Source organism: Hemiscyllium ocellatum, chromosome 31, assembly GCF_020745735.1.
Source record: "Hemiscyllium ocellatum isolate sHemOce1 chromosome 31, sHemOce1.pat.X.cur, whole genome shotgun sequence".
Classification (NCBI taxonomy): domain Eukaryota; kingdom Metazoa; phylum Chordata; class Chondrichthyes; order Orectolobiformes; family Hemiscylliidae; genus Hemiscyllium; species Hemiscyllium ocellatum.
This window is the reverse complement of record NC_083431.1, coordinates 2,429,325-2,454,523: the sequence shown is the minus strand read 5'-3', so window position 1 is coordinate 2,454,523 and position 25,199 is coordinate 2,429,325. Positions and strand designations below refer to the sequence as shown.

The window sequence follows — 25,199 nt, the reverse complement described above, 5'->3', positions numbered from 1 at the left end:
GATAGATTTGAATAACATGAGCTTTTTGGGGCTATCCAGGCTGCTCTGTTCTCTGGTGAAGCAATGTGTTTGTCATGGGCAGTGTTTAAAAGTATATGTGCATGCTATTTGACTCATATGCTGAAAATTGCTCTAACTCCTGAAAGGATTGCTGTGATCCTGAAAGATTATTCAGTACATGTTGAGTTGATCTTGTGACGGTTAAGGTAGCGGGTTAAAGCTTTTGCAAAGCAGCGATCCTGAAGTTTCAGTTGTTCTGTTGCATGGAGGCTAAATTGGCTCTGAAATTGGATGGAGTTAGTCTTCTGATATTCTAGGTTTTCCTCATGAATTTTCATCAGACAATAATGCAGCAGTAAACTCACCATGTCCCCTCCCAGACTAAGATCACCGACAGTGATGCAGCTACACCTGGATTTAGCAGGTGCTCAATAACAGAGCTGTCTTCACTAATGATACCCTGTGAGAGTTGTTGCAGGGTTCGGATCAGTCTCAGACCCTTAAGTTCCACAAGCAGTCACTTATGCAGCACATGTGTGGTTGTGCACTTGTCCCATTTGTGGGAATGCAGTTATGTTGAATAATTGATAGAGCTGATTGTTTTGAACACTATGTAAACCGACATGACTTGAATTGCATTTGCAATGCCAACAACTACTTTGGAACCTGTCTGTAAAATAACATAATGCTAAGTTTAACCCTGACATAACTAGTTTTTTGCTTCTTTTTCACTCCTTTTCTGCATAGATGCTGACTGCTTTTGCAGGTGTATATTCCATGACTGTTAGCAGATGATAGCCCTCTGAATTGGGTGGATTTGATTGTTGCCCTGTGCCAGGGAAACAGGGCAGTGATATGGGTCCACAGCGTTTGACTGAATTCCTTCTTTTGCTCTTGCCCCAAACCAAGTTCCGTCAGTTAATTGCTGACTCAGTTAAGCCAGCAGACCAGGACTGCTTCTGTATGGTCCAGTATTTTACCCAGCAATATATTCCTGCACTAAGATGGTATTGGCAGTCTCTATTCTGAGACTGTGCATGTGCTTGGTCGTGACTCCTTACTGAGTCAGACTCAGTGTTGTGAGCAGACCTGTCTTGACAGCATGACAAAGGCACTTTGTCCATCATGTCTGCACTGGCCATTGAGAACCTCATTCTTCGAGTGCCATTTTCGAGCATTTGGCCTATAGCCCTGAGTGCTATGGTGCTTCAAGTGATCAGCTTAATATTCCCTCAGTGTTGTGGGGGGGAGGAAGCTTCAGGCCGAGTCTATACCCCACAACTCTGAACACCTCAATCAGATCCTCCCTCAGCTTTCCCTGCTCAAAGGAAATTTGATCTCGTGTCTCTGTCTCTGGCTCTCTCTGTTTTTATCTCTTTCTCTGTCTTTCGCGCTCTCACTCTCTATCTCACTCTCTATCTCACTCTCTATCTCACTCTCTATCTCACTCTCTATCTCACTCTCTATCTCACTCTCTATCTCACTCTCTATCTCACTCTCTATCTCACACTTTCTCACTCTCTTTCACACTCGCTCTCGTTTGCACACTCACACGCTCTCTCACTCACGCTGTCTGTACTCTGTCTCCCATGCTCTTGCTTCCGCGTGCTCTCTCTCTCGGTCTCGTTCGCTCACCCACGCTCGGTCTCACTCGCCCGCTCTCCCTTACATTCTCATCGCGCGCGCGCTCTCTCCCCCTCGCACGTGCTCTTCCACCCCCCCTCGTATGTGCTCTCCCCCCTTGCGCGCGTTCTCTCCCCCCTTGCGCGCGTTCTCTCCCCCCTTGCGCGCGTTGTCTCCCCCCTCGCGTGCGCTCTCCCCCCACCTCGCGCGCGCTCTCCCCCCCTCGCTTGCGCTCTCTCCCCCCCGCTTGCGCTCTCTCCCCCCCTCGCTTGCACGCTCTCCCCCCCTCGCTCGCGCTCTCTCCTCCCTCGCTCGCGCTCTCTCCCCCCCTCGCTCGCGCTCTCTCCCCCCCTCGCTCGCGCTCTCTCCCCCCCTCGCGCGCCCCCCTGCGCTCTCGCTCTCCCCCCTGCGCGCGCGCTCTCCCCCCCTGCGCGCGCGCTCTCTCCCCCCCCGCGCGCTCTCTCCCCCCCTGCGCGCGCTCTCTCCCCCCCTGCGCGCGCTCTCTCTCCCCCCCTGCGCGCGCTCTCTCTCCCCCCCCGCGCGCGCTCTCTCCCCCCCCCCCGCGCGCGCTCTCTCCCCCCCCGCGCGCGCTCTCTCCCCCCCGCGCGCGCGCTCTCTCCCCCCCTGCGCGCGCGCGCTCTCTCCCCCCCTGCGCGCGCGCTCTCTCCCCCCCTGCGCGCGCGCTCTCTCCCCCCCTGCGCGCGCGCTCTCTCCCCCCCTGCGCGCGCGCTCTCTCCCCCCCTGCGCGCGCGCTCTCTCCCCCCCGCGCGCGCGCTCTCTCGCCCCCGCGCGCGCGCTCTCTCGCCCCCCTGCGCGCGCGCTCTCTCCCCCCCCGCGCGCGCGCTCTCTCCCCCCCGCGCGCACTTTCTCTTTTCCCTTGCGTGCACGCTCCCCCCTTTGCGCGCTGTCTCCCCACTTGCGCGCACTTTCTCTTTTCCCTTGCGCGCACGCTCCCCCCTTTGTGCGCGCTCTCTCCCCCCCCTGCGCGCGAGCTCTCTCCCCCCCCTGCGCGCGCGCTCTCTCCCCCCCTGCGCGCGCGCTCTCTCCCCCCCTGCGCGCGCGCTCTCTCCCCCCCTGCGCGCGCGCTCTCTCCCCCCTGCGTGCGCGCTCTCTCCCCCCCGCGCGCACTTTCTCTTTTCCCTTGCGCGCACGCTCCCCCCTTTGCGCGCTGTCTCCCCACTTGCGCGCACGCTCCCCCCTTTGTGCGCGCGCTCTCTCCCCCCGCGCGCGCTCTCTCTCCCCCTCCCCCTCTCCCCCCTCTCTCTCTATCACCCCCTTCTCTATCCCCCCTCTCTCTCTCTATCCCCCCCCTGTCTCTCTATCCCCCCCCTGTCTCTCTATCCCCCCTGTCTCTCTATCCTCTCCTGTCTCTCTATTCTCCCCCTTACTCTGGCTGAGTCACCCAGCTGGACAACATCCTGGTGAATGTTTTCTGCTCTCTCTCTGATACAGTCACATCCTTCCTATCGTATGGTGACCAGAACTGCACACAGTTCTCCAGCTGTGGCCACAGTAATGTAATATACAGCTCCAGGATAACCTCCCTGTTATTTCAGTGCCTTGTCTAATAAAAGGAAGTATCCACGTGCCTTTTGAAGGTCTGTGAAGGCAATAAATTGGTAAGCGTGCACACCAAGGCCTTTCTGGTCTTCCATGCTTCCTCGCGTTCTACCATTCAGCACGTATTCCTATGACTTGCTCATCATCCCAAAATGCGTCACTATGACAAGTTAAATTGTTTTCATCAAATGTCAGGCCTTGCTCAGTGGCCACACTGTTATCTCAGTCAAGGTTTGGGTTCAAGTCCCTGTGCTGATATCTGAGCCCTTAAACTAAACTGGTGTTTCACTGTGGGAGAGTGCATTGTCGGAGGTGCTACATGTCAAATGCAATACTTTCTCCTGATGAACATGGACTTAAAGTTGCAAATAGCACTATTGCATAAGATTCCTCTCTGAGCTAGCAATACTAATCTTTGTACCTAGTCATTACGTTCTTTGCTATTTGTGAAATTGCTCTTTGCCAACATTTTCAGTGTTTAGAGATTTAGATTCCCTACAGTGTGGAAACAGGCCCTTCAGCCCAAATAGTCTACACCGACTCTTTGAAGAGTAACCCGTCCAGGACCATTTCCCTCCAACTAATGCACCTAACACTATGGGCAATTTAACATGGCCAGTTCACCTGACCCGCACATCTTTGGACTGTAGGAGGAAACCGGAGCACCCGGACGAAACCCACGCAGACACGGGGAAAATGTGCAAAATCCACACAGACAGTCACCTGAGGCTGGAATCGAACCTGGGACCCTGGTGCTGAGAGGCAGCAGTGCTCACCATTCTGCCACAACATTTTCCCAATTCCCTTCACTCAATCTATGGTCTTTCTTTACTAATTTTGTCAAAATGTTGAGGATGTTTGGTTCTTTGATCTCTGGCGACTAAAGGTCAATTGAATTTACTCCAAGCTGATCTGCATTAAAACAGCCAGAGAAGGAACGTTTCTTCCAAGTGAGGTCTGGAATTGTAAGCTGTTTCATATTCCTGACTGACATTGTCATATTATGATATTTAATTACTGCAGAAAAGAAGCATGCAGTCAGGAGTGATCCTTTGTCTAAAAGTAGTTTAAATATGTTGCTGTCATTGCTATATCACATACCAATGTCAAGGATATCTGTGCCTTATTCTGACAGTTTTGAATATCTGTGAACATGCAATAACAGCCCAGCTTCTTTGAAGTAGCTGCAGAGGTCGCTGAAGGAGTGGAATGTTTGAAATTATTATCTTGCTCCTGCTATTATAATTTGTTTGTGCTTGTGATGTTCCAGTGGATGATGTATCAACATGTTAAAAACCCATGTCTCTGAGTTCTGAGCATTACAATGAATGGCTTTTGGTATCATGAATAGAGCACATCATTTAGAATCCCTCAGAGCTGATTCTGAAAATCTGAATGTTGGTAATTACATTCCTGTCATAATACTAACACTATCTTTCCCACCTCAGGCTGACTTCAGTTCCCTCACCTAATTGCCATTTCACCTAGTTCTAACCACATAGGCAGGATATAGGGGTAGTTACTCATTTTGATCAGATACTCGGAAGGGGATTTTTGTGCTGGTGACTTCTCTGAAATTGGGTATAACCTTTCATTACTGTTTGCAGTCTCAGAGTTGCTTGGAACTGTTAGTTAAAAATAATAAACTTCTGTTCAGTGACTTGTTGCTCATGGGAGTTAACATTTTGTCTAGTGAGAAGCTTTCTTTTATGCCCCTGAGCTCAGTATGATGCTTTGACCAGTTCAAGTTTAGCAACATGCTGCTGACTGAGATATATCCCGTGAAGCTTGAAACCTCTACAGATTTGTCTTGTCATCAGTGACAAAGACACAAGTAGTAAAAGTTTGAGGTCTTTTGCAAGGACATCGGAACATAAGAATTTTAGGCCCCATCAGGAAGCTGGGCTGTTCAGTGAGATCATGGCTGATCTGCGAATCCAATGTTCCAACCTACCCTTAATAATCTTTCATTCCTTTGCTTTATCAAGAATATATTTGCCTCTACCTTATAAACATTCAGCCTGCTTATACTGCCCTTTAAGGAAGACCGTTTCAAAGACTCACAACCTGATTTTAAATAAAGTACCTCAACTCTCATCTTAAGCGTGCAATTTTTATATTTAAACAGAGTTAGAATTAGGTTTTATTGTCGCATGTACTCAAGTACAGGAATACAGTGAAAAGGGTACAAACGTCATCATTTCCAGCACCATCTCTGATGCTGAAATACAAAATCATAGGTGTAAATTAAAAAAGTAAAGAAATAAAGTTAAATGTTAAGAATTACAGTCCTTCTGCAGAAGAGAAAGAGAGAAAACAAAAAAGCAGATGGCGCAGATGAGTCAGCGCTGGACCTCACCCTGAGGCAGGGGGTCAGCGCCGGGCCCGACCCAGAGGCTAGGGGTCAGCGCCGGGCCCGACCCAGAGGCTAGGAGTCAGCGCCAGGCCCGACCCAGAGGCTAGGGGTCAGCGCCGGGCCCGACCCAGAGGCTAGGGGTCAGCGCCGGGCCCGACCCAGAGGCTAGGGGTCAGCGCCGGGCCCGACCCAGAGGCTAGGGGTCAGCGCCGGGCCCGACCCAGAGGCTAGGGGTCAGCGCCGGGCCCGACCCAGAGGCTAGGGGTCAGCACCGGGCCCGACCCGAGGTGAGGGAGTCCCTCAGGTCCATGTTAGGCTTCACTTTGAACCTGCATTGGATTTCACCACGAGTCCATGCTGGCTCAATCTGCCATCATTGAAGCAATCTGTGGATGGGAGCAGTTCAATAGAAAGGGAAAAAAAAACATGTTTCAGTCACCACAATTCTTGCGGTTCTAAACTCCAGCAGACACAAGGCTAACCTGTTCCAACATGTCACCCATCCCAGATGTTAGTCTAGTTGACCTTCTTTGAACTGGTTCTGGGATATTTGCATCCTTCCTTAAATTAAATGACCAATATGATACACAGTACATCAACTGTGGTCTTGCCAGAATGCAAAATAGCCACCTCCTTTTGTATTCAGTTGCCCACCCCTAAATGCTGTTTGTCCATGCTAACTCCGCACTTCATGCCCCAGGATAGCCAGATCCCTCTGCATCTCAGCTGTACAATCTCTCTCCATTTAGATAATATGCATTTTAAAAACATTTTTCCACATTATACTTTAACTTTTGCCAGCTCCACCATTCAATAGGAGCATGGTTAATCTGATATTCCTCATATCCACCTTTCTGTCCCTTTCCCCATAATCTTCGATTCCCCGACTGATCGAGAATCTGTCGCATTTTAAATATTAAAAGGCCTCTGCCCCACTTCTCTCTGCGGCAAAGAATTCCAAAGACTCATAGCCCTCTGAGAGAGGAAATTCCGCCTCATCTCAGTCTTAAATTGGCATCCCTTTAGTTCTGAGACTATGCCCTCTGGTTTGAGACTCTCCCATGAGGGAAAATATCCTCAGCATTTACCCTGTCAAACCGCTTAAGAATCTGATATGTTTAAATGAGATCACCTCTCATCCTTCTAAACCTCAGGGAGTAAAGTCCCAACCTCTTTAATTTTTGCTCATAAAACAATCCCTCCTTACCAGGGATCATCCTATTGAACCTTTTCTGAGCTGCCACCAATTAAGTTATATATTTTCTTAAATAAGGGAAGCAAAACTGCTCAGAGTACTCCACATTTGGTCTCATTAGCACCTTGCACAGTTGCAGTAACACTTCTCTCCTTTCATACTCCAATCACCTTGAAATAAGGGTCAGCATTCAGCGAGCCTTCCTGATCACCCCCTGCATCTGTGAGCTAGTTTTGTGTTGCATGCAGAGTCAGAAGTTGTGAGGCTGGAAGAGCACAGCAGGTCAGACAGCATCCGAGGAATGGAAAAGTCAATGTTTCATGCCGAAACCCTTCTTCAGGACTCGGGAGGGGATATGATGCTGGGGTGGAAGGGAAGGTGGATGTAGGAAGGGGATAATTGTGATTGGGCAGTGGGAAAGATGGAGTGATTAAGTGAGTAGGAAGATGGATGTGGGATAAGGCTGGAGGAGGAGGAGGGACTTTGAAGATGCTGAAGCTGATATTGAGGCCATTGGGTTGTAAGCTTCCCAGGTGAAATATAAGGTGTCATCGCCTTCACCAGCTTCAAATTCCCTCCTCCCCCAGCCTTATCCCATATCTAAGCCCACCCCTCCTCCTCATCTGTGTGATTTGTTCTAACCTATCCATCTTCCTATTTACCTTCCCACTCCATCTTTCCCACTGACTAATCACAATAATCCCCACCTGCATCCACCTATTACTGTCCCACCTCCCCTTCCCGTTGCCCCGCATCCCCTCCCTCTCCGTAGTCCTGACAAGGGGTTTCAGCCTGAAACATTGACTTTCCTGCTGCTCAGGTGCTGTCTGACCTGTTCTGGTCTTCCAGCTTCACACCTATTGACTCTGACTTCCTGCATCTGCGGTCTTTACTGTCTCCTGTGTGGTATGCACAATTGCCCCCAAGTACCTTTATGTGGCAGTTTCCTGTAGATTTTGTCCTTTTAAATAATACTCAATTACTTTGTTTGTCCTTCCAAAATTAACAACTTCACATTTTCCCACATTATTCAGACCCTCTTGCAACTTGCCCTTTCATTTATTTTTGTATTTTCTGTAAATTTGGATGCAGTGCATTTGTCAGATCTTTCCTCACTCTGTTAACCTATTTCTATCCTTTAGGAGGCTCTGTATGTCCTTTTCACAACTTAGCTTTCTATATCCAGTTGTATCCTCTGCAAATGTAGCATCTGTACCTTTGGTCCCTTCATCCAAATTATTTTTTAATAAATTGTGGTTTGTCTTTCTGTCTGTCTCCCTTTTTAAATAAAGGAGTTATATTTGCTATTCTTAATTCTAGCTGAACCTTCTCTGAATCTAGTAAATTTTGGGAAAACCAATACATCAACCACCACACTAGCTACTTATTTTAAGACCTTTGGATGAAGTTCATCAGGGCCCAAAGATTGTCAGCCCTCAGCTCCAAGAATTTGTACAGTACCAACTCCATGGTGATTATAATTTTCCTGATGTATCCTCTGTAATTAAAAACTGATGCAAAGTATCTGTTAGGTTCATCGGCACTTCATTTTTTCCATTTTCAATTCCTTAGACGCATTTTCTATAGAATCTACACATTTTTTATAAATGCCTCCAGGAATGTGATGATACGGAGATGCCGGTGTTGGACTGGGGTGGACAAAGTTAAAAATCTCACAACACCAGGTTATTGTCCGACAGGTTTAGTTGGAAGCACTAGCTTTCGGAGCTACCACCTGATGAAGGAGCGCCGCTCTGAAAGCTAGTGCTTCCAATTAAACCTGTTGGACTATAACCTGGTGTTGTGAGATTTTTATCTTCCTAAAGAAACGTGAACTGTGTTTTTATGTTTCTAGCTAGCTTCCTCTACTCTAATTTTCTTCTCCTTGCAAATTTTTTATTAGTTCTTTGCTTTTGTTTTAGTTTTCTGTCAAATCAAAGAATCATATAATGTTACAGCCCAGAAGGAGGCTATTTAACCCAGTATATCTGTTGTGGCTCCTGAAAAAGCTACTAGATAGGGCTGCAGAACGGGACTATCCCCAGAGCCTTTAAGTTCATCACATTCAAGTGTATATATACCTGTCTCTCTTTTGAAACATCTTGACCTGCCATCTTCTATTTGCATAATTCTATGTTTTTTTTAATGTTTGATGCTACCTTTAGATTTTTAGTTAATTCTGGATGTTGTGCACTCCCTCTTTTTGTTGGAATGTACCTCATCGATGTATCCTGAAATATCCCCTTAACTGCATCTGCATTGACCTATCACTTCACCCAATTTGCCAATTCATTTTAGCTTTCACTGCTTTCGGACCTTTGCAATTGCCATTATTTAACTTAAAAATATTCGCCTTGGGCCCACTCTTTCTCAAACAGAATTTGAAAATCAAACCAATTATGATTGTGACTGGCTAGGGTGCCTTCGCAATGAGGCCATTCATTAGTTCTAGCTCATCACACAGTAACAGGACTCATACTCTGCTCTCTGGTTGGCTCCAAAACGTTCTAAGAATCTATCTCGAAACCACTCCATGAACTCTTCATTTAGGGATCATTGCCCTCTGGTTTCTCCAGATTATATATAGGTTATCGCTCTACCTTTTGACAAGTACCTATTATTGTTTTCCTTTGTATTCTTTACTGCTGTGTGATCAGTGTTTGGGAGCCAGTACATCATTCCCACAAGTGACTAGAACATAGAACAGTACACGCTCTTCAGCTCTCAATGTTGTGCCGACCTTTTATCCTACTCTAAGATCAGACTAACCTACTTACCCTACAATGTACTATCGTCCATGTGCCAATCCAAGAGTCGTTTAGATGTCCCTAATGTATCCGACTGTACTACCACTGCTTGGCATGCATTTCACCCTCTGTATAATGAATTTACCTCCGATATCTTCCCTAAACCTTCCTTCAATCACCTTAAAATTATACACCCACAGGAAAAAGTCTCTGGCTATCCACTCTATGCTTCTCATCATCTTCTATACCTCTTATCAAGTTCACCTCTCATCCTTCTTTGCTTCAATGAGAAAAGGAGAGAATGAGGACTGCAGATGTTGGTGATTAGAGTTGAGAATGAGAGGCTGGAACAGCACAGCAGGTCAGGCAGCATTCGAGGAGCAGGAGAATCGATGTTTCAAGCATAAGCCCTTCATCAGGAATGAGGCTTGTGGAACAAGGGGGCTAAGAGATAAAGGGGTGGGGGTGGGGGCAAGGGGAAAGGTAGGTGAGAGTGTGATAGGTGGGGGAAGGTGGGGGCGAAAGTGATAGGTCGGAGAGGAGGGAGGAGCAGATAGATGGGAAGCAAGATGGACAGGTAGGACCATTAAAGAGGGTGGTGCCAAGTTGTGAGGTTGGGACTGGGATAAGTTGGGGGAGGGGAAATGAGGAAACTGGTGAAATCCACATTGATTCCATGGTTGGAAGATCCAAAGGCAGAAGATGAGGCATTCTTCCTCCAGGGGTTGGGTATATTGGGTTTGGCGATGGAGGAGGCCCAGCACCTGCATGTCCTTGGCAAAATGTGCGGGGATTTAGTGTTCAGCCACAAGATGGTGGGGTTGGTTGGTGCGGGTGTCCTAGAAATATTCTCTGGAACGAGCAAGTTGGTTTCCTTGCGGAGACCACATAGGGTGCAAGGCATACAGTAGATGATGTGTGTGAAAGTACAGGCGAATTTCTGTTGGATGTGGAAGGATTCTTTGGGGCCTTGGACGGAAGTGAGGGGTGAGGTGTGGACAGGTTTTGCACTTCTTGTGGCATACTTCATACATCACGTCATTCTACTCCATTTCCAAACAGACCCCATCCCTATTCTGCGTTTCAGAGAAACCATTCCGTCTGCGACTCCCTTGTTGGGTCCAAACCCCCACCCCTCCAACTTACATTCCTCTGCCATTGCAAGAAGTCTGCTTCTGTCCCTCTCCATGACAATATTAAAGATCAGGGAGTTGTGATCACTATCGCTGAAATGTTCTCCCACTGAGAGATCTAACCCTTGACCTAGCTTGTTGCCAAGCACCATATCCAATATGGTCTCCCCTCTAGTCGACCTATTGAGTGAGAATCCTTCCTGGACACACCTGACAAAATCTGCTCCATCCAAACTACTTGCACTAAGAAGGTTGAAGTTACCCATGACAGCAACTCTGTTACTTCTGCACCTTTCCAAAATCTGTCTCCCAGTCTGCTCCTCCATGTCCCTGTTGCCATTGGGGTGGTCTGTAGAAAACTCCCAAAAAAGTGACTGCTCCTTTCCTGTTTCTGATTTCCACCGATACTGACTCAGTCGACAAACCCTCCTCAATGACCTTCCTTTCTGCAGCAGTTGTATTGTGCCTGATTAGCAATGCTACTCCCCCACCTCTCTCACCTCCCTCACTGTTCCTTCTGAAACATCTAAATCCTAGAACATCCATTAACCATTCCTGCCCCAGTGATATCCAAGTCTCTGTAATGGCCACAACATCATAGCTCCAAATACTGATCCATGCTGTAACTTCATCATCCTTATTCCTGCCACTATTAAAATCCACACACTTCAACCCATCACACTGGCTGCAGCGTTGCCCCATCAACTGTCTGTCCTTTCTTGCTGCCTTGACTTTATCATTTGTCATCTGGACCAAAACCACTTCAACATGCTGCTTTCTTGAACTTAGGTTATCCCTCTCTCTTGTGCCAATACCAGCGCAAATAAATAGAACCATTCCATCACCTTATCCTGGCTACCTGTACCCTTCAATATTCAGATCCTAGTCAATAACATCCTACTATCATGTCTCTATAACGTTAGCGGATTGTATTTATCTATTTCTGTTTGTGGTATCACTTTATCTGTTTAGTTTGAATGCTGCACACATTCAGATGCAGAGCCTTTAGTTTTGACCTTTTCTTATGTTCGTAAACTTCGAGTCTTATCTGCTGCTTTACTCTTTGGTTTGTATTCTCTAACTCGTCCTGTCATGGTCCAGTTATCATTTCCAATATTGCTTTTAAAAAAAAATTCTCTTGGACTCATCGGGACAATTCATAAAAATACCAAAGTAAGGGATAAACAACATTTATGCTGAATGAGAGGAGAGAGTTCATTGGTTGACAAATGGACTGTGATTGGTAGAGGTGGTGATTGAGAGTTAACTACTCACTGATTCAGTGGTTAGCACTACTGCCCCACAGCGCCAGGGACCCAGGTTCGATTTCAGCCTCAGGTGACTGTGTGGAGGTGCATATTCTCCCTGTGTCTATGTGAGTTTCCTCCAGGTGCTCCGGTTTCCTCCCACAATCCAAAGATGTGCGGGTCAGGTGATTTGGCCATGCTGAATTACCCATAGCGTTCAGAAATGTGTAGGTTTAGGTGCATTAGTCATGGGAAATGTAGAGTGGTAGGGGAATGGATCGTGGTGGGATGCTCTTTGGACAATTGGTGTGGACATGTTGGGCCAAATGGTCTTTTTCCACACTGTAGGGATTCTATGATACCAGTTTTTTAAAATTCTAAATCAGGCAAATTGACAGATCAAGACATTGTCCAGAAAAATTAACCAGTGAATGACTTTTATTGCCTTGAAACGGGTACAGTATGCATATTTATTCTTTGTAACTGCAAAGATCAGGTGCCAGTGTAGTAAAGTACTCAGGACCTAACCTACCCATGCTTGCAAAATGCACAATAAAGTGACCAACTTTGCAAGTGAATCTGCACTTGGATATTTGCTAGATAATTCTGAGTGTGGGAACAGTTATGTTGATGGCCTGTTTAAGATTGTCAATAGTGCATCAACCATGAGTGGAAACTACAAATATGAATACATTTCAGTTGGGTTAACCCTAACCCTAACCCAACCACTAATACGATTGAATACCTACGGCTGTCTACTCTGACAAGTGAAATATGATTATGACAATGGAATGCTTGATGCCCCATATCATGCTCATGTAAATGAAAGCAGCCCTTTTCCAGTAATTGCTGCCTGGTCAGCAGCCACCTGGTTAATTTGTGTTGGGTTCTGGAAAAGTCCAAACTAATTGTAGCAGAGGAAGTACAGGGTACTGTATGTTGTAATGATTTGATTGGCGTCACACATAGACTGAGTTTGTGCACTTTGTGACCCAGGTCACTCAAACCACTTCTGAAGTGGTAAGATCACCACAAGTCATTTCAAGAAGTGCTGCTGGTTTCCAGTGTGTTTGTATCGCTGTTGTCGACCAGTTTGTGCCAGGTTGCAGTTGGTTTGGTTAAACACAAAACCACATTCTTGTAGTAAATGTGGTGCAGCGACGTGACAAAATCCATGTCATGATGGTGAAACTGCACGTTGGAGCCAAGTGTACAGCAGCTCATGTCAATAAATCTACCACCTGCCTCCGCGTACTCCTCATTAAACTAAGAACAAAGTGGAAAGTGGTGTGTTTTCGCCCTTCCCCTTATTGCTTTCATTCATTGTCAGCTATATTTAAATGTAAGTGTATTAGAGAACGCTCATTAAGGAGTTTTTAAAATTTTGGTTTGGTATGTTTTCCCAGCCCTCTTGATCTAAGCGAAACTTTGGTATTGATTGAGGGAACTGAAGCTAACACCCACTGTCTGCCTATAGTTCTTGAATTAATGTGCATTGATGTCCTATGATACTTCATTTCAACTTTGAGGGTAATATTCTTGTGCGGTGTGTTTTTGTTAGAAAATAGTTAACATTCGATACCCAGCCATACAGGACATTCCAGGTTGTCAAGAAGGAGTAGGTGCTCATAGAATGAACCAAAGGAATGATTAGCCTGTTCTGGATTGAAAATGGCTGTAAAGCTGTTTCTATTTGCTGCTTACTTTCTCCTCATTCCCCCGAAGAACTGCTCCCTTGCTTAAGTGTGGGTTCCATTGGAGTCACATGTCATCTGGTATCACATACAGACAGCCATTTCTTCACCCAGATACTGAGTGTTGGCAAGCTGAGCATCCTCTTGTTTCCCTCCCTTCCCCAGCTGCTCCCACTTCTCCATGTCCAAGCAGATGTGACATCCAACAAGAGGTTGCTGAAATGCCCTCTCCTACTGCCAATATTCGGCAAGCACATTACAGACTTAACCCAGCACCACCTGGTCCATGTAGTCCAGTGACTCACTACATAAACTTGCTGTTTATGCTTCTTTTGTCAGGCAGATTTAAATGAACATTGGGATTTAAAACATTATGAAAGTAGGGTGTGGTGGGACAGCAAGGGCTGACCTATTGGCCTGTTCACCGATTGTTTAATTGTGGTTTTAGCAATTAACTTGTGTAAATTGGTACCAGTCCTAGTTTAATGTCCCTGTAATAAATACTGTTCAGTCTTTTCTACTCTGCAAAGTAAGCAATGATTTGAGCTTTGGTGAGTTGCCCTAGTCAAGAGCTCTCTGAACTGTGTCTGTGGAGATGGTTTTGGGGAAACAGAGTTCAAAGTGAATGCTGTATTTGGAATGTTTGCCCTTTTTCCCAGCTGTTAACTTGCAACTTTAAATAAAAGATTGAAACGTAGAATCCACAATCAGGGCTGTGTATTGTATGTGTCTTGTAAAATGAAGTGAGAAAATATAACTGTGTGTGTGTTTTCCAATTTCCTTACGGTGTTCAGAGTAGTGCCTTTGGGGGAATAGAAGAGGTTTTGTAGCTTTTTGTATCTTGTTGTTTTCTACCAGAACCTGAAAGTCCTGGTCGAGGTTGGAAGGCAGGAGTGATGGTTACTCAGTCTAGTTGAAAAATTGACAGTCCCAAACTACTTCTATCACCATCCATGCTTCCCTGGTTTCTTCGACCCTCTGTGTGGACTCAACCCTAACTCAGGATGTCGGACATGTGTCCCACTTTCCCAGGTTCGATCACTGTCACTCTGGTTGCTGTGTGGCAAGAGGCGAGTGTGGTTCTTGCTGGTCGTTTCCATATCCCTATACAGGCCTTGACATTATTCTCCCAAAGGTGCTGAGTTAGTGACATTGAGATTTAAACTTGTGTTGACCATTACACCATGATTCTTTAAAGCAGATCATGTTGGGGGTGGGGTAGAGGCAGTGGGGAGGTTTTGCTCAGGCTGAGATGCTGAACAGACTACATATGGTTTTATGTTCTGATTATTAATTTGCAGCCCCTGACCTGCTCAAGGCACCTGATTTAGTGGTTAGTGCGTGTTTCAGTGTGATTTCCAATAAATGTTTGCTTGTGACCTTGTTCCCCTGTTCCCAATTGGGTTGAAAGGTCAGGCTGATGGCAGTCCCTAGTTCTCTGGGGGATGCGTACTGGGACATAATGTAGCTCCCATTACCAGTAGAGGGCGGCACATTGCTGAGTGGTGCTCCGCATAGAGAGCCTTGGCAGAAGCTGCAGGCCTGTGTGACTGTGGGCACGTTCCTGCTCCAAGCATCTGCTTCTTGCCACTGAGTTGTGGTCATGCTGTCCTCCGTCTCTGATGTTGACTGCTGATAAGAACATGCTGCAAGTAGATTAATTGTCTCTTTTCTCTCCCACTCTCCCTTTTTCTTTTCCTTTCCTTCCACCTTTCTCTTACCCTTCCCCCCCCCCCAAAAAAAACAGCTGAATAAAAGATTTATCCTGAATTTCCTCCATGCCCAAGGGAAGCTGTTCACAAAGATAGGGTAAGTGCAAAAGACCTTCTTTTCTCTTGTATATTAAAGATGACACTTCAATAGTTCCTCTGAGATTTTCATTTCCTGAATAGTGTTGAAATTAAATATTGTAATGCCAGCAGTTTTAAGTTGTTAAATAAGCTTGGCATTAACTCTTTCTGTGCTACACTGACTGTTGAATAGTGATGTGGCTTCTTGAAACATAGTACAAACGCCTAGAGGCTGGAGCGTGCGGTTGTCACAGATTTTGTTGACAGCTAGTGCCTATGGGCACTGCATAGGGTTTTTGGCAGCATTTGATGACTGATGTAAGCAGCAAATCAGCATAGGGGCACGCAAGTAAGGGATGTGTCTAAAAGAATGGGACAGGAAAGAGGGGTTCCTTTTCACGGGCATTGGCATCAGTGTTGGAACAGAAGGATTCTGGACTGTTGGGACAGTCTCCACCAGAACTGAGCTGGCACCAGTGTTCTAGTGAAAAGGGTAAATAGTGTGGTCAACAGGACTTTAAACTAGAAAGGGAGAGTGGGGGGAGAAGGAAGGGTAAAATTCCAGCAAGGAGCTGATGTATGGGAGAAGGATTCACATTTTTGGATTATTGGAATCTCTTTTGGGGTAGAAGTGACCTGTACAAGAAGGACACTGCACCTAAATTGGAAGGGGACTAATATACTGGCAGGGAAATTTGCTAGAACTGCTTGGGAGGATTTAAACTAGTAAGGTAGGGGGGTGGGACCCAGGGAGATAGTGAGGAAAGAGATCAATCTGAGACTGGTACAGTTGAGAACAGAAGAATTCTCTATTCCTGAGATGCTGCCTAACCTGCTGTGCTTTGACCAGCAACACATTTGCAGCTGTGATCTCCAGCATCTGCAGACCTCATTTTTTACTATGAGAACAGAAGTGAGTCAAACAGGCAGGGCAGGCAGGGACAAGGTAGGACTAATAAATTAAACTGCATTTATTTCAATGCAAGGGGCCTAACAGGGAAGGCAGATGAACTCATGGTTAGGGCATGGTTAAGAACATGGGACTGCGATATCATAGCAATTCCAGAAACAATGCTCAGAGATGGGCAGGACTGGCAGCTTAATGTTCCAGGATACAAATGCTACAGGAAGGATAGAAAGGGAGGCAAGAGAGGAGGGGGAATGGCATTTTTGATAAAGGATAGCATTACAGCTGTGCTGAGGGATGATATTCCCAGAAATACATCCAGGGAAGTTATTAGGGTGGAATTGAGAAATAAGAAAGGGTTGATCACCTTATTAGGATTGTATTATAGACCCCCTAATAGTCAGAGGGAAATTGAGAAACAAATTTGTAAGGAGATCTCAGCTATCTGTAAGAATAAGAAGGTAGTTATGGTAGGGGATTTTAATTTTTCAGACATCGACTGGGACTGCCATAGTGTTAAAGGTTTAGATGGAGAGGAATTTTTTAAGTGCATACAAGACAATTTTCTGATTCAGTATGTGGATGTACCTCCTAGAGAAGGTGCAAAACCTGACCTACTCTTGGGAAATAAGGCAGGGCAGGTGACTGAGGTGTCAGTGGGGGAGCACTTTGGGGCCAGCGACCATAATTCTATTCGTTTTAAAATAGTGATGGAAAAGGATAGACCAGATCTAAAAGTTGAAGTTCTAAATTGGAGAAAGGTCAATTTTGATGGTATTAGGCAAGAACTTTCGAAAGCTGATTGGAGGCAGATGTTCGCAGGTAAAGGGACGGCTGGAAAATGGGAAGCCTTCAGAAATGAGATAACAAGAATCCAGAGAAAGTATATTCCTGTCAGGGTGAAAGGGAAGGCTGGTAGGTATTGGGAATGCTGGATAACTAGAGAAATTGAGGGTTCGGTTAAGAAAAAGAAGGAAGCATATGCCAGGTACAGACAGGAGTGAATCCTTAGAAGAGTATAAAGAAAGTAGGAGTATACTTAAGAGGGAAATCAGGAGGGCAAAAAGGAGACATGAGATAGCTTTTTCAAATAGAATTAAGGACAATCCAAAGGGTTTTTACAAATATATTAAGGACAAAAGGGTAACGAGAGAGAATAGGACTCCTCAGAGATCAGCAAGGCGGTCTTTGTGTGGAACCACAAAAAATTGGGGGAGATACTAAATGAATATTTTCCATCAGTATTTACTGTGGAAAAGGATATCAAAGATAAAGACTGTAGGGAAATAGATGGTGACATCTTGCAAAATGTCCAGATTACAGAGGAGGAAGTGCTGGATGTCTTGAAACGGTTAAAAGTGGATAAATCCCCAGGACCTGATGAGGTGTACTCGAGAACTCTGTGGGAAGCTAGAGAAGTGATTGCTGGGCCTCTTGCTGAGATATTTGTATCATCGATAGTCACGGGTGAGGTGCCAGAAGACTGGAGGTTGGCAAATGTGGTGCCACTGTTTAAGAAGGGTGGTCAGGACAAGCCAGAGAACTATAGACCAGTGAGCCTGACCTCGGTGGTGGGCAAGATGATGGAGGGAATCCTGAGGGACAGGATGTACATATATTTGGAAAGGCAAGGACTGATTAGGGATAGTCAGCATGGCTTTGTTCGTGGGAAATCCTGTCTCACAAACTTGATCGAGTTTTTTGATGAAGTAACAAAGAAGATTGATGAGGGCAGAGCTGTAGATGTGATCTATATGGACTTCAGTAAGGTGTTCGATGAGGTTCCCCACGGGAGACTGTTTAGCAAGGTTAGATCTCATGGAATACAGGGAGAACTAGCCATTTGGATCCAGAACTGGCTCAAAGGTAGAAGACAGAGGGTGGTGGTGGAGGGTTGTTTTTCAGACTGGAGGCCTGTGACCAGTGGAGTGCCACAAGGATCGGTGCTGGGTCCTCTACTTTTTGTCATTTACACAAATGATTTGGATGCGAACTTAAAAGGTACAGTTAGTAAGTTTGCAAGGTTTGTGAAGGTTTGTAGCTCAGGTTGAGGTTTAGGGTGTAGGTTTTCTCGCTGAGCTGTAGGTTTGATATCCAGATGTTTCATTACCTGGCTCGGTAACATCATCAGTGGCGACCTCCAAGTGAAGCGAAGCTGTTGTCTCCTGCTTTCTATTTATATCTTTCTCCTGGATGGGGTTCCTGGGGTTTGTGGTGATGTCATTTCTGGTTCGTTTTCTGAGGGGTTGATAGATGGCATCTAGATCTATGTGTTTGTTTATGGCATTGTGGTTAGAGTGCCAGACCTCTAGGAATTCTCTGGCATGTCTTTGCTTAGTTTGTCCCAGGATAGATGTGTTGTCCCAGTTGAAATTGTGTTTTTTTTTATCCATGTGTAGGGCTACGAGGGAGAGAGGGTCCTGTCTTTTTGTGGCTAGCTGGTGTTCATGTATCCTGGTGGCTAACTTTCTTCCTGTTTGTCCTACGTAGTGTTTGTGGCAGTCCTTGCATGGAATTTTGTAGATAACGTTGGTTTTGTCCAGGGTTTGTACTGGGTCTTTTAAGTTTATTAGTTTTTGTTTGAGAGTGTTGGTGGGTTTGTGTGCTACTAGGATTCTGAGGGGTCTTAGTAGTCTGGCTGTCATTTCTGAAACTTCTCTGATGTATGGTAAGGTGTTTAGGGTTTCTGGCTGTGTTTGGTCTGCTTGTCGTGGTTTGTTCTTGAGGAATCTGCCCAGCCATTGACTGGTGGAACAGATTTGATGGGCCAAATTACCTAACTTTTGCCCCAGTGTGTTGTGGTCTGCCCTTTTCTTTTGCACCAAAGTGTTACTGTATTCATTCCCCCAGAGCAGCGTCCTGAATCCATCATATTTTAGCACTTTGTCCAGCAGAAGTGATAGAAACGCCAGGTAGCAAATGTGAGCATCTTCAAAAATCCATCTGTCCTGTGATGTGTGCCCTGAAAGTGGGTGCTTTGCGGACTGGGAGACAAACTGGATATATGCTCGGTTAATTCTGTTAGTGTTGTCTTCATGGTATCATTTCAAATGATGAGCAGTAACCTTTGACTTAAACCAAAATAATGTTGCATAATGTGTGATTTGCAGTCTGTGATAGTGGTTTATACCCTAATGTGTGTCTCACGTGACTTAATCTATAAAAGTAGATCCTGAATATGAAATGGGAATCAATTATTGAGAGTAAGCAAGAACAGACTCCCCAATTGCTGACAGATTGAATTAAAGCTTCCTCCTTGCATGTGACGTGTACAGTAATTGATAGCACACAGGATGGCAATCAGGCATTTACAGTATGGTTTCCCAGAAGACCACTTTCAAAACCGTCCTAAAAGTGCGAGAGTTAAGTCAGTGTGGAGTTACTTCCTCAAAGTCACTGATTGAATTTGGCTTATTCTTTTAGCGATAGTTCTTAAATTTTAAATATTTTGAAACCCCATGTTTTAATAGCATTTGTGTTTAACTGTTTATCATGGGTCAAATAGTCAAAGTGGTGTTGTGATCTGCAAGGTATTTCTTCCCTTGTTATGTGGTCTTGTGCACATTTTCTGCTGACCTGTGGTGTAGACTGAGTCCAGCTTTAGGGGGTGCTATGTCAGTGGAATGGTTAAACTGTGAGGGCAGCAGGGCTGCAGTGATGTAATGAGAAAGCTGCTGTGACACTAGTGAGGTTATTGTGACATTGTAAAGAATTGTTGTCACTGCAGAATGAGAATAAAGAATGTGGAGTAATGATTCATTGTGCAATGCATAAACAATACAAATTAATGCTCCGAGAGTGACCCACCTTATCTCAGTAGAATGTTTGGGTCAAACATTTGAGATTTTAGGGGTGTTTACATGCTTGCATGAATCCATCTGCTACTGTCTCCAGTCTGAGTATTTTTCTGTCCTCTGTGTGCAGTTGCACACCAACATGTCACTTTGTTTCCAGTCTCTTACTCCATGAATGTGTTGCACTAGTCCCTTGTGTGCTTGTGATACTCCTTGCCCTGCATAGGTGTGCAGTGTTTGTCTGTCTGACTCTTAACTGTGTGTGCAGGAAATTGTAAAGGAACATGGATTCAGGAACAAACAAAAGCAGGATTGCTGGAGAAACTCAATGGGTCTGGCAGCGTCTGGGGAGACAGACCAGAGTTATAGTTTCAAGGCCAGTACCCATTTTCAGGATTCACTAAGTTGAGAGAAAATTGAATTCTGTGTTGGAAATTTAAAAAAATATCGCTGGGGAGGGCCTTGGGCATTGCTGGCTGGAGCAGCATTTATTGCCTGTTCATAGGTGCCCTTGAGAAGGTAGTGATGAGCTGCCTTCTTGAACCACTGCCATCCATGTGCTGTAGGTTGACCCACAATGCCCTTAGGGAAGGAATTCCATAGTTTGGACCCAGCAGCACTGAAAAAATGGTGATATATTTCTCAGGGTAACGAGTGACTTGGGGAACTTGCAGGTAGTCATATTTCCATATAGTCTATTGTACTCCTGATGTGTTCCTTGTGGACTGGCTTTGGGGAGATGAGTTATTTGTTGTAATATTCCTCACCTCTGACCTACTCATGTACCTGCTGTCTTCATTTGGTGAGTTCAGTTCAAATTCTGGTCAATGGTACCCACTAGGGTGTTGTTAGTGTGGGATTTCAGTGATAGTAGCGCCATTGAATGTCAAGGGTGGTGATCAGATTGTGCCATATTGGAGTTGGTTATTGCCTGGCATTTGTGCAATGAGAATCTTACTTGCCACTTGATAGCTCAAGTATGGATATTGTCCAGATCTTGTTGCATTTGAACATGGACTGTTTCATTATGTGCAAAGTTGTGAATATTGCTGAACATTGTGCAGTCATCAGTGAATATTCCCACTTCTGACCTCAATGGAAAGCCATTGATGAAACAGCTGAAGATTATTGTGCCTAGGACACTACCCTGAAGAACTCCTGTAGAGGAGCTGAGATGCCTGACTTCCAACAACCATAATCATCATCCTGTGTGCCAGGTATGACTCCAACCATCGGAGAGTTTGCCATCTGACACCCATGATCCCAGATATTTTCAGGCTCCTTGAGGTCACACTCAACTGAATGTGGTCCTGCCCGTCACTCCCGCCTCACCTCTGGAATTCAGGTCTTTATTCCATGTTTGAACAAGGCTGTAATGAGGCAAGAAATTCTCATCCACCTTCTTCATGAGAGACCTGGGAAGGTGGAGAAACAAATGGATTTGGGCATATCTCTCGATGCAAGTGCTCCAGTATTAACACAATCAACAAGGCTCATGGAACAAAAGCAGAACATTCTGAAAACACTTGCAAAGTAAGGGAGCATTTGTTTTTAAATTCTTTTATGCAATGTGGGTGTCATTGGCAAGGTGAGCACCTATTACCATCCCCTATTTACCCTTGAATTAAATAATTTGTGGTGCCATTCAGAAAACTGTTAACGGTTAACCACATTGCTGAGAGTCTGGATTGTCCTGAGTAAGTCAGATTGGGTAAGGATGGCAGATTTCCTAGTCCCGAAGAACATCAGTGATTTGTATAGAATTAATGATAGTTGATTAGAGTTTCATGGTCACCATATTGCATCTAGTTTTCAATTCCAGATTTCGCTAATTGGCTTAAATTTCACCATCTGCCCAGGACATTAACCTAGACATCTGGATTAGAAGTCCTGTAACATTACTGTAATGCCACTGTCTCCTCTGTGTAGACTGAAAGAGATAATGTTTTGGATCGATGGCCTTCCATCTTGATTCAAAATACAAAGGGCTGGAGTGCTCTTTCAGTCGTGCAGCACTTAGTTAAACTCCATTTGGAGCATTCTGTTCTATTCTGGCCACCACATCTCAGGAAAAAAAAATGGTGACCTTGGAGGGGATGGAGCTCAACCTTACCAAAATTATACATGGGCTTCATTTATGAACCAAATTATGAATTCAATTAAAGGTTGTACAAACTTGCTTTGAATTCTGTTGAGTTGTGAGGGTTAAGGGGTAGTGTAAAATGATTCAGGGAGTTGTCCAGGTAGTTATAAGAAACTGTTTGCTCTGTTGAGGAAATTCAGAACAATGGGGGGGACTTAATCTTAAAATAAAGTCTAGCTGTTTAGGAGTGAGATCAGCAAGCAATCTCTCGAAGAAAGGACAGTGGGATTCTCCCTGTGGAGGGTGAAGTTCAGCTGAAGTTTAAGAAATTGAGTTTGATAATTTTAGGAGCTAAGGGTATCATGGGATATGGGCAAAGGTGTCTGAAAGGAATTGATGTAAAGAATATCTATAGACTAAGTGAATGGCAGGATAGACCCAAGGGACTTGAATGGCTTTATTGTTCCTCTGTAGTCTGATTAAACAGCCACACCATCGCCAGCCTTTCTTTTCTCTCACCCACCTTTTTCTATATTTGATTTGGTTCCAAACAAATATTCACCTTATTGCAGTGGAGACACAACCCTTACACAGCTGCAATTGGCATATTTTGTGACTAGTCTGGGCTGGAGAAATTAGATGGGCAAGGCTAACGTGGAAGACTAATTTCTCAATTGCATCAAGGTTTGTGTCCTAGAGCAGTACATTAAGACCATAAAACCACAAGAAATAGGAACAGGTATAGGCCATTTGGCTCCACAAGCCTGCTCCGTGATTCAGTAGGATCATGGCTGATCCAATCTTTCCTGGTGTCCACTTTCCTGCACTTTCCCCGTAATCCTTGATTCTCCTATTGATCAAGAATCTATCTCAGCCTTAAATATGCACATTGATTCTGCTTCCATAGCGTTCTATGGCAAGGAGTTCCAAAGACTCTTAACCTTTCTGAAAAGAAATTCTGCCTTATCCTTAAATTGACACCACTTTATTCTGAGACTGTGTCCTCTTGTCCTGGACTCTCCAATGAGAGGAAACATCCTCTCAGCATTTACCCTGTCATGCCCCTTAAGGATCCTATATGTTTTGATGAGATCACCCCTCATTCTTCTGCAGTTAGTGGAATCTCAACATTTTAACCTATGTTCATAAGATAGACCCTCTATACCAGGGGTCACTCCAGTGAACCTTCTCTGAACTGCCTCAAACGAAATAAATAAGATGATCACCTATTACTCTGGGTGTGGTCTTACCAGCACCGTGTACAATTGCAACATTGCATCAGCCTTCCTGATTACCTGCTCTCTACTTGCTTTCTACGTTCTGTGCACAAGTACCTCCAAAGTCCCTTTATGTCGCCATTTGCCTCATTAAGCTCATTCTTTTGTTCTCCCTTCCAAGGTGAACAGGTTCACATTTTTTCACATTATGCTCCATTTTGTCAACACTTAGGCCATTCACTTAACCAATCAGATCTCTAAATTTTATGTCCTTGCAACTGCCTTTCCACTTTTTTTTGTTGTGTTGTCTGTAAATTTGTCTCCAGTATATTTACTTCCTTCCTCCAAATCATTACTATATATTGAAAACAGTTGTGGTCCCAGTACTGATCCCTGTGGAACCCCACTAGACAAAGATCACCAACCTGAAAAAGAACCTCCTTATCCCCACCTGCTGTTTTCTGCCCATTGGCTAAATCTCTAGCCAATACACTACCTCCAGCACCGTGGACCCTTCTGATTTAGTCTTGTGTTGAATACCTTCTGGAAGTCCAAATACAACACACATACCGGTTCCCCTCTAATGATGCTTATTGAATCTTCTCAAAAAAATCTCTACAAGTCAGACATGATTTCCCTTTGAGCCACTCTGACTCAGATTGATTAGGTTATTATGTTCTGCTGTTACTTTCTTAACACTTTTCCAACAAAAGATGTTAAGCAAATTGGCCTAAAGCTACCTGCTTTTACCCCCTTCCCTTTTTGAATAGGGCTGTCCCATTTGCAGTTTTCCAATCTTCTGGTACTTCTCCAGAATCGAAGAATTTTTGGAAAATTAGAACCAAATATGTCCACACTCTCTGCAGCTACTTGTTTTAGGAACCTGAAGATGCAAGCCATCAGGACGTGGGGACATAGCCACCTTTAGTCCTGTTAGTCTGTCTTGTCCTGCTTCTCTGGGGATGGTAATGATATTCTCTCCCTCTCCCATATCCTTTAGTATTACTGTGATGTTTGCAGTCTCTTCCACTGTAAACACTGATGCAATCTATCGATTTGACTCCTGCCATTCCCTAAAACAGTCTCCCCACATTTAGTTTCCAAGGGACCTGTGTTCGCTTTGACCTTTCTCTTCCTTTGTATATTTAAAGAAGTTCTTCTTGTCAGTTTTTATATTCCTTACCAGTGTGCCCTCATGGATTATTTTCCATCTCTCTTATTATCATTTTAGTCCTCCTTTGCTGGATTCTGAATGTATTCTTGTCTTTGGGGCTATTACTGATCACTCTCTCACTCTGTCCTGCTCTTGTTCTCTCATGTGCTTTCGTGCATGCGCTTACTCACGTGCTCTCGCGAGCACTCCCTTGCGCGCTCTCGGATGTGCACTCACTCTCTTCCTCTCACTCATGCGCGCTCTTGCTGTCCCGGCCGCGCTCTCACGTGCCCTCCTGTCGGCACTGTCTCACTGTTTCTCTCCTGCTCTTTGTTTCGTGTTTGATCCTTGTGCTTGCTCCTTGTGTGCTCTCTGTGCTCTTCCCTTCCTCTTTTGCGTTCAATCCAAGCCACAGAGGACAGTGCCTATTCCTGACTTTGCTATTCCCCATGACAATAACATTTTTCTTTTCTCTCCCTTCTTGAATGGCTTCCTATACTGTAGTGTTATGGTCAGTTTGCACATCCTCCCTGCAGCCCCTACTCTTGTCCTAACAGGGAGCAAGAATCTCAAACCTGTTAGACAGGCCTCAAGGACTGAGTCTCCTTCAGCACTGTCTCCTAGGTCCCTGTGCCTGCCTTGCTCATACAGGTTGTAGCTGAGATTCATACATAACTCTGATTTATTGAAACAACATTGT

General features: G+C 45.0%; 1 protein-coding gene across 1 annotated transcript in view; it reads left to right on the top strand.

Annotated features, from left to right (window-relative positions):
* The window catches only part of smg6 (SMG6 nonsense mediated mRNA decay factor), a 412,281-nt gene that overhangs the window by 64,198 nt on the left and 322,884 nt on the right, over positions 1-25,199 (top strand). The window contains exon 9 of the mRNA XM_060848421.1: positions 15,303-15,364. Coding sequence (XP_060704404.1) covers positions 15,303-15,364 — 62 coding nt within the window. The remainder of the gene's footprint in view (positions 1-15,302; positions 15,365-25,199) is intronic.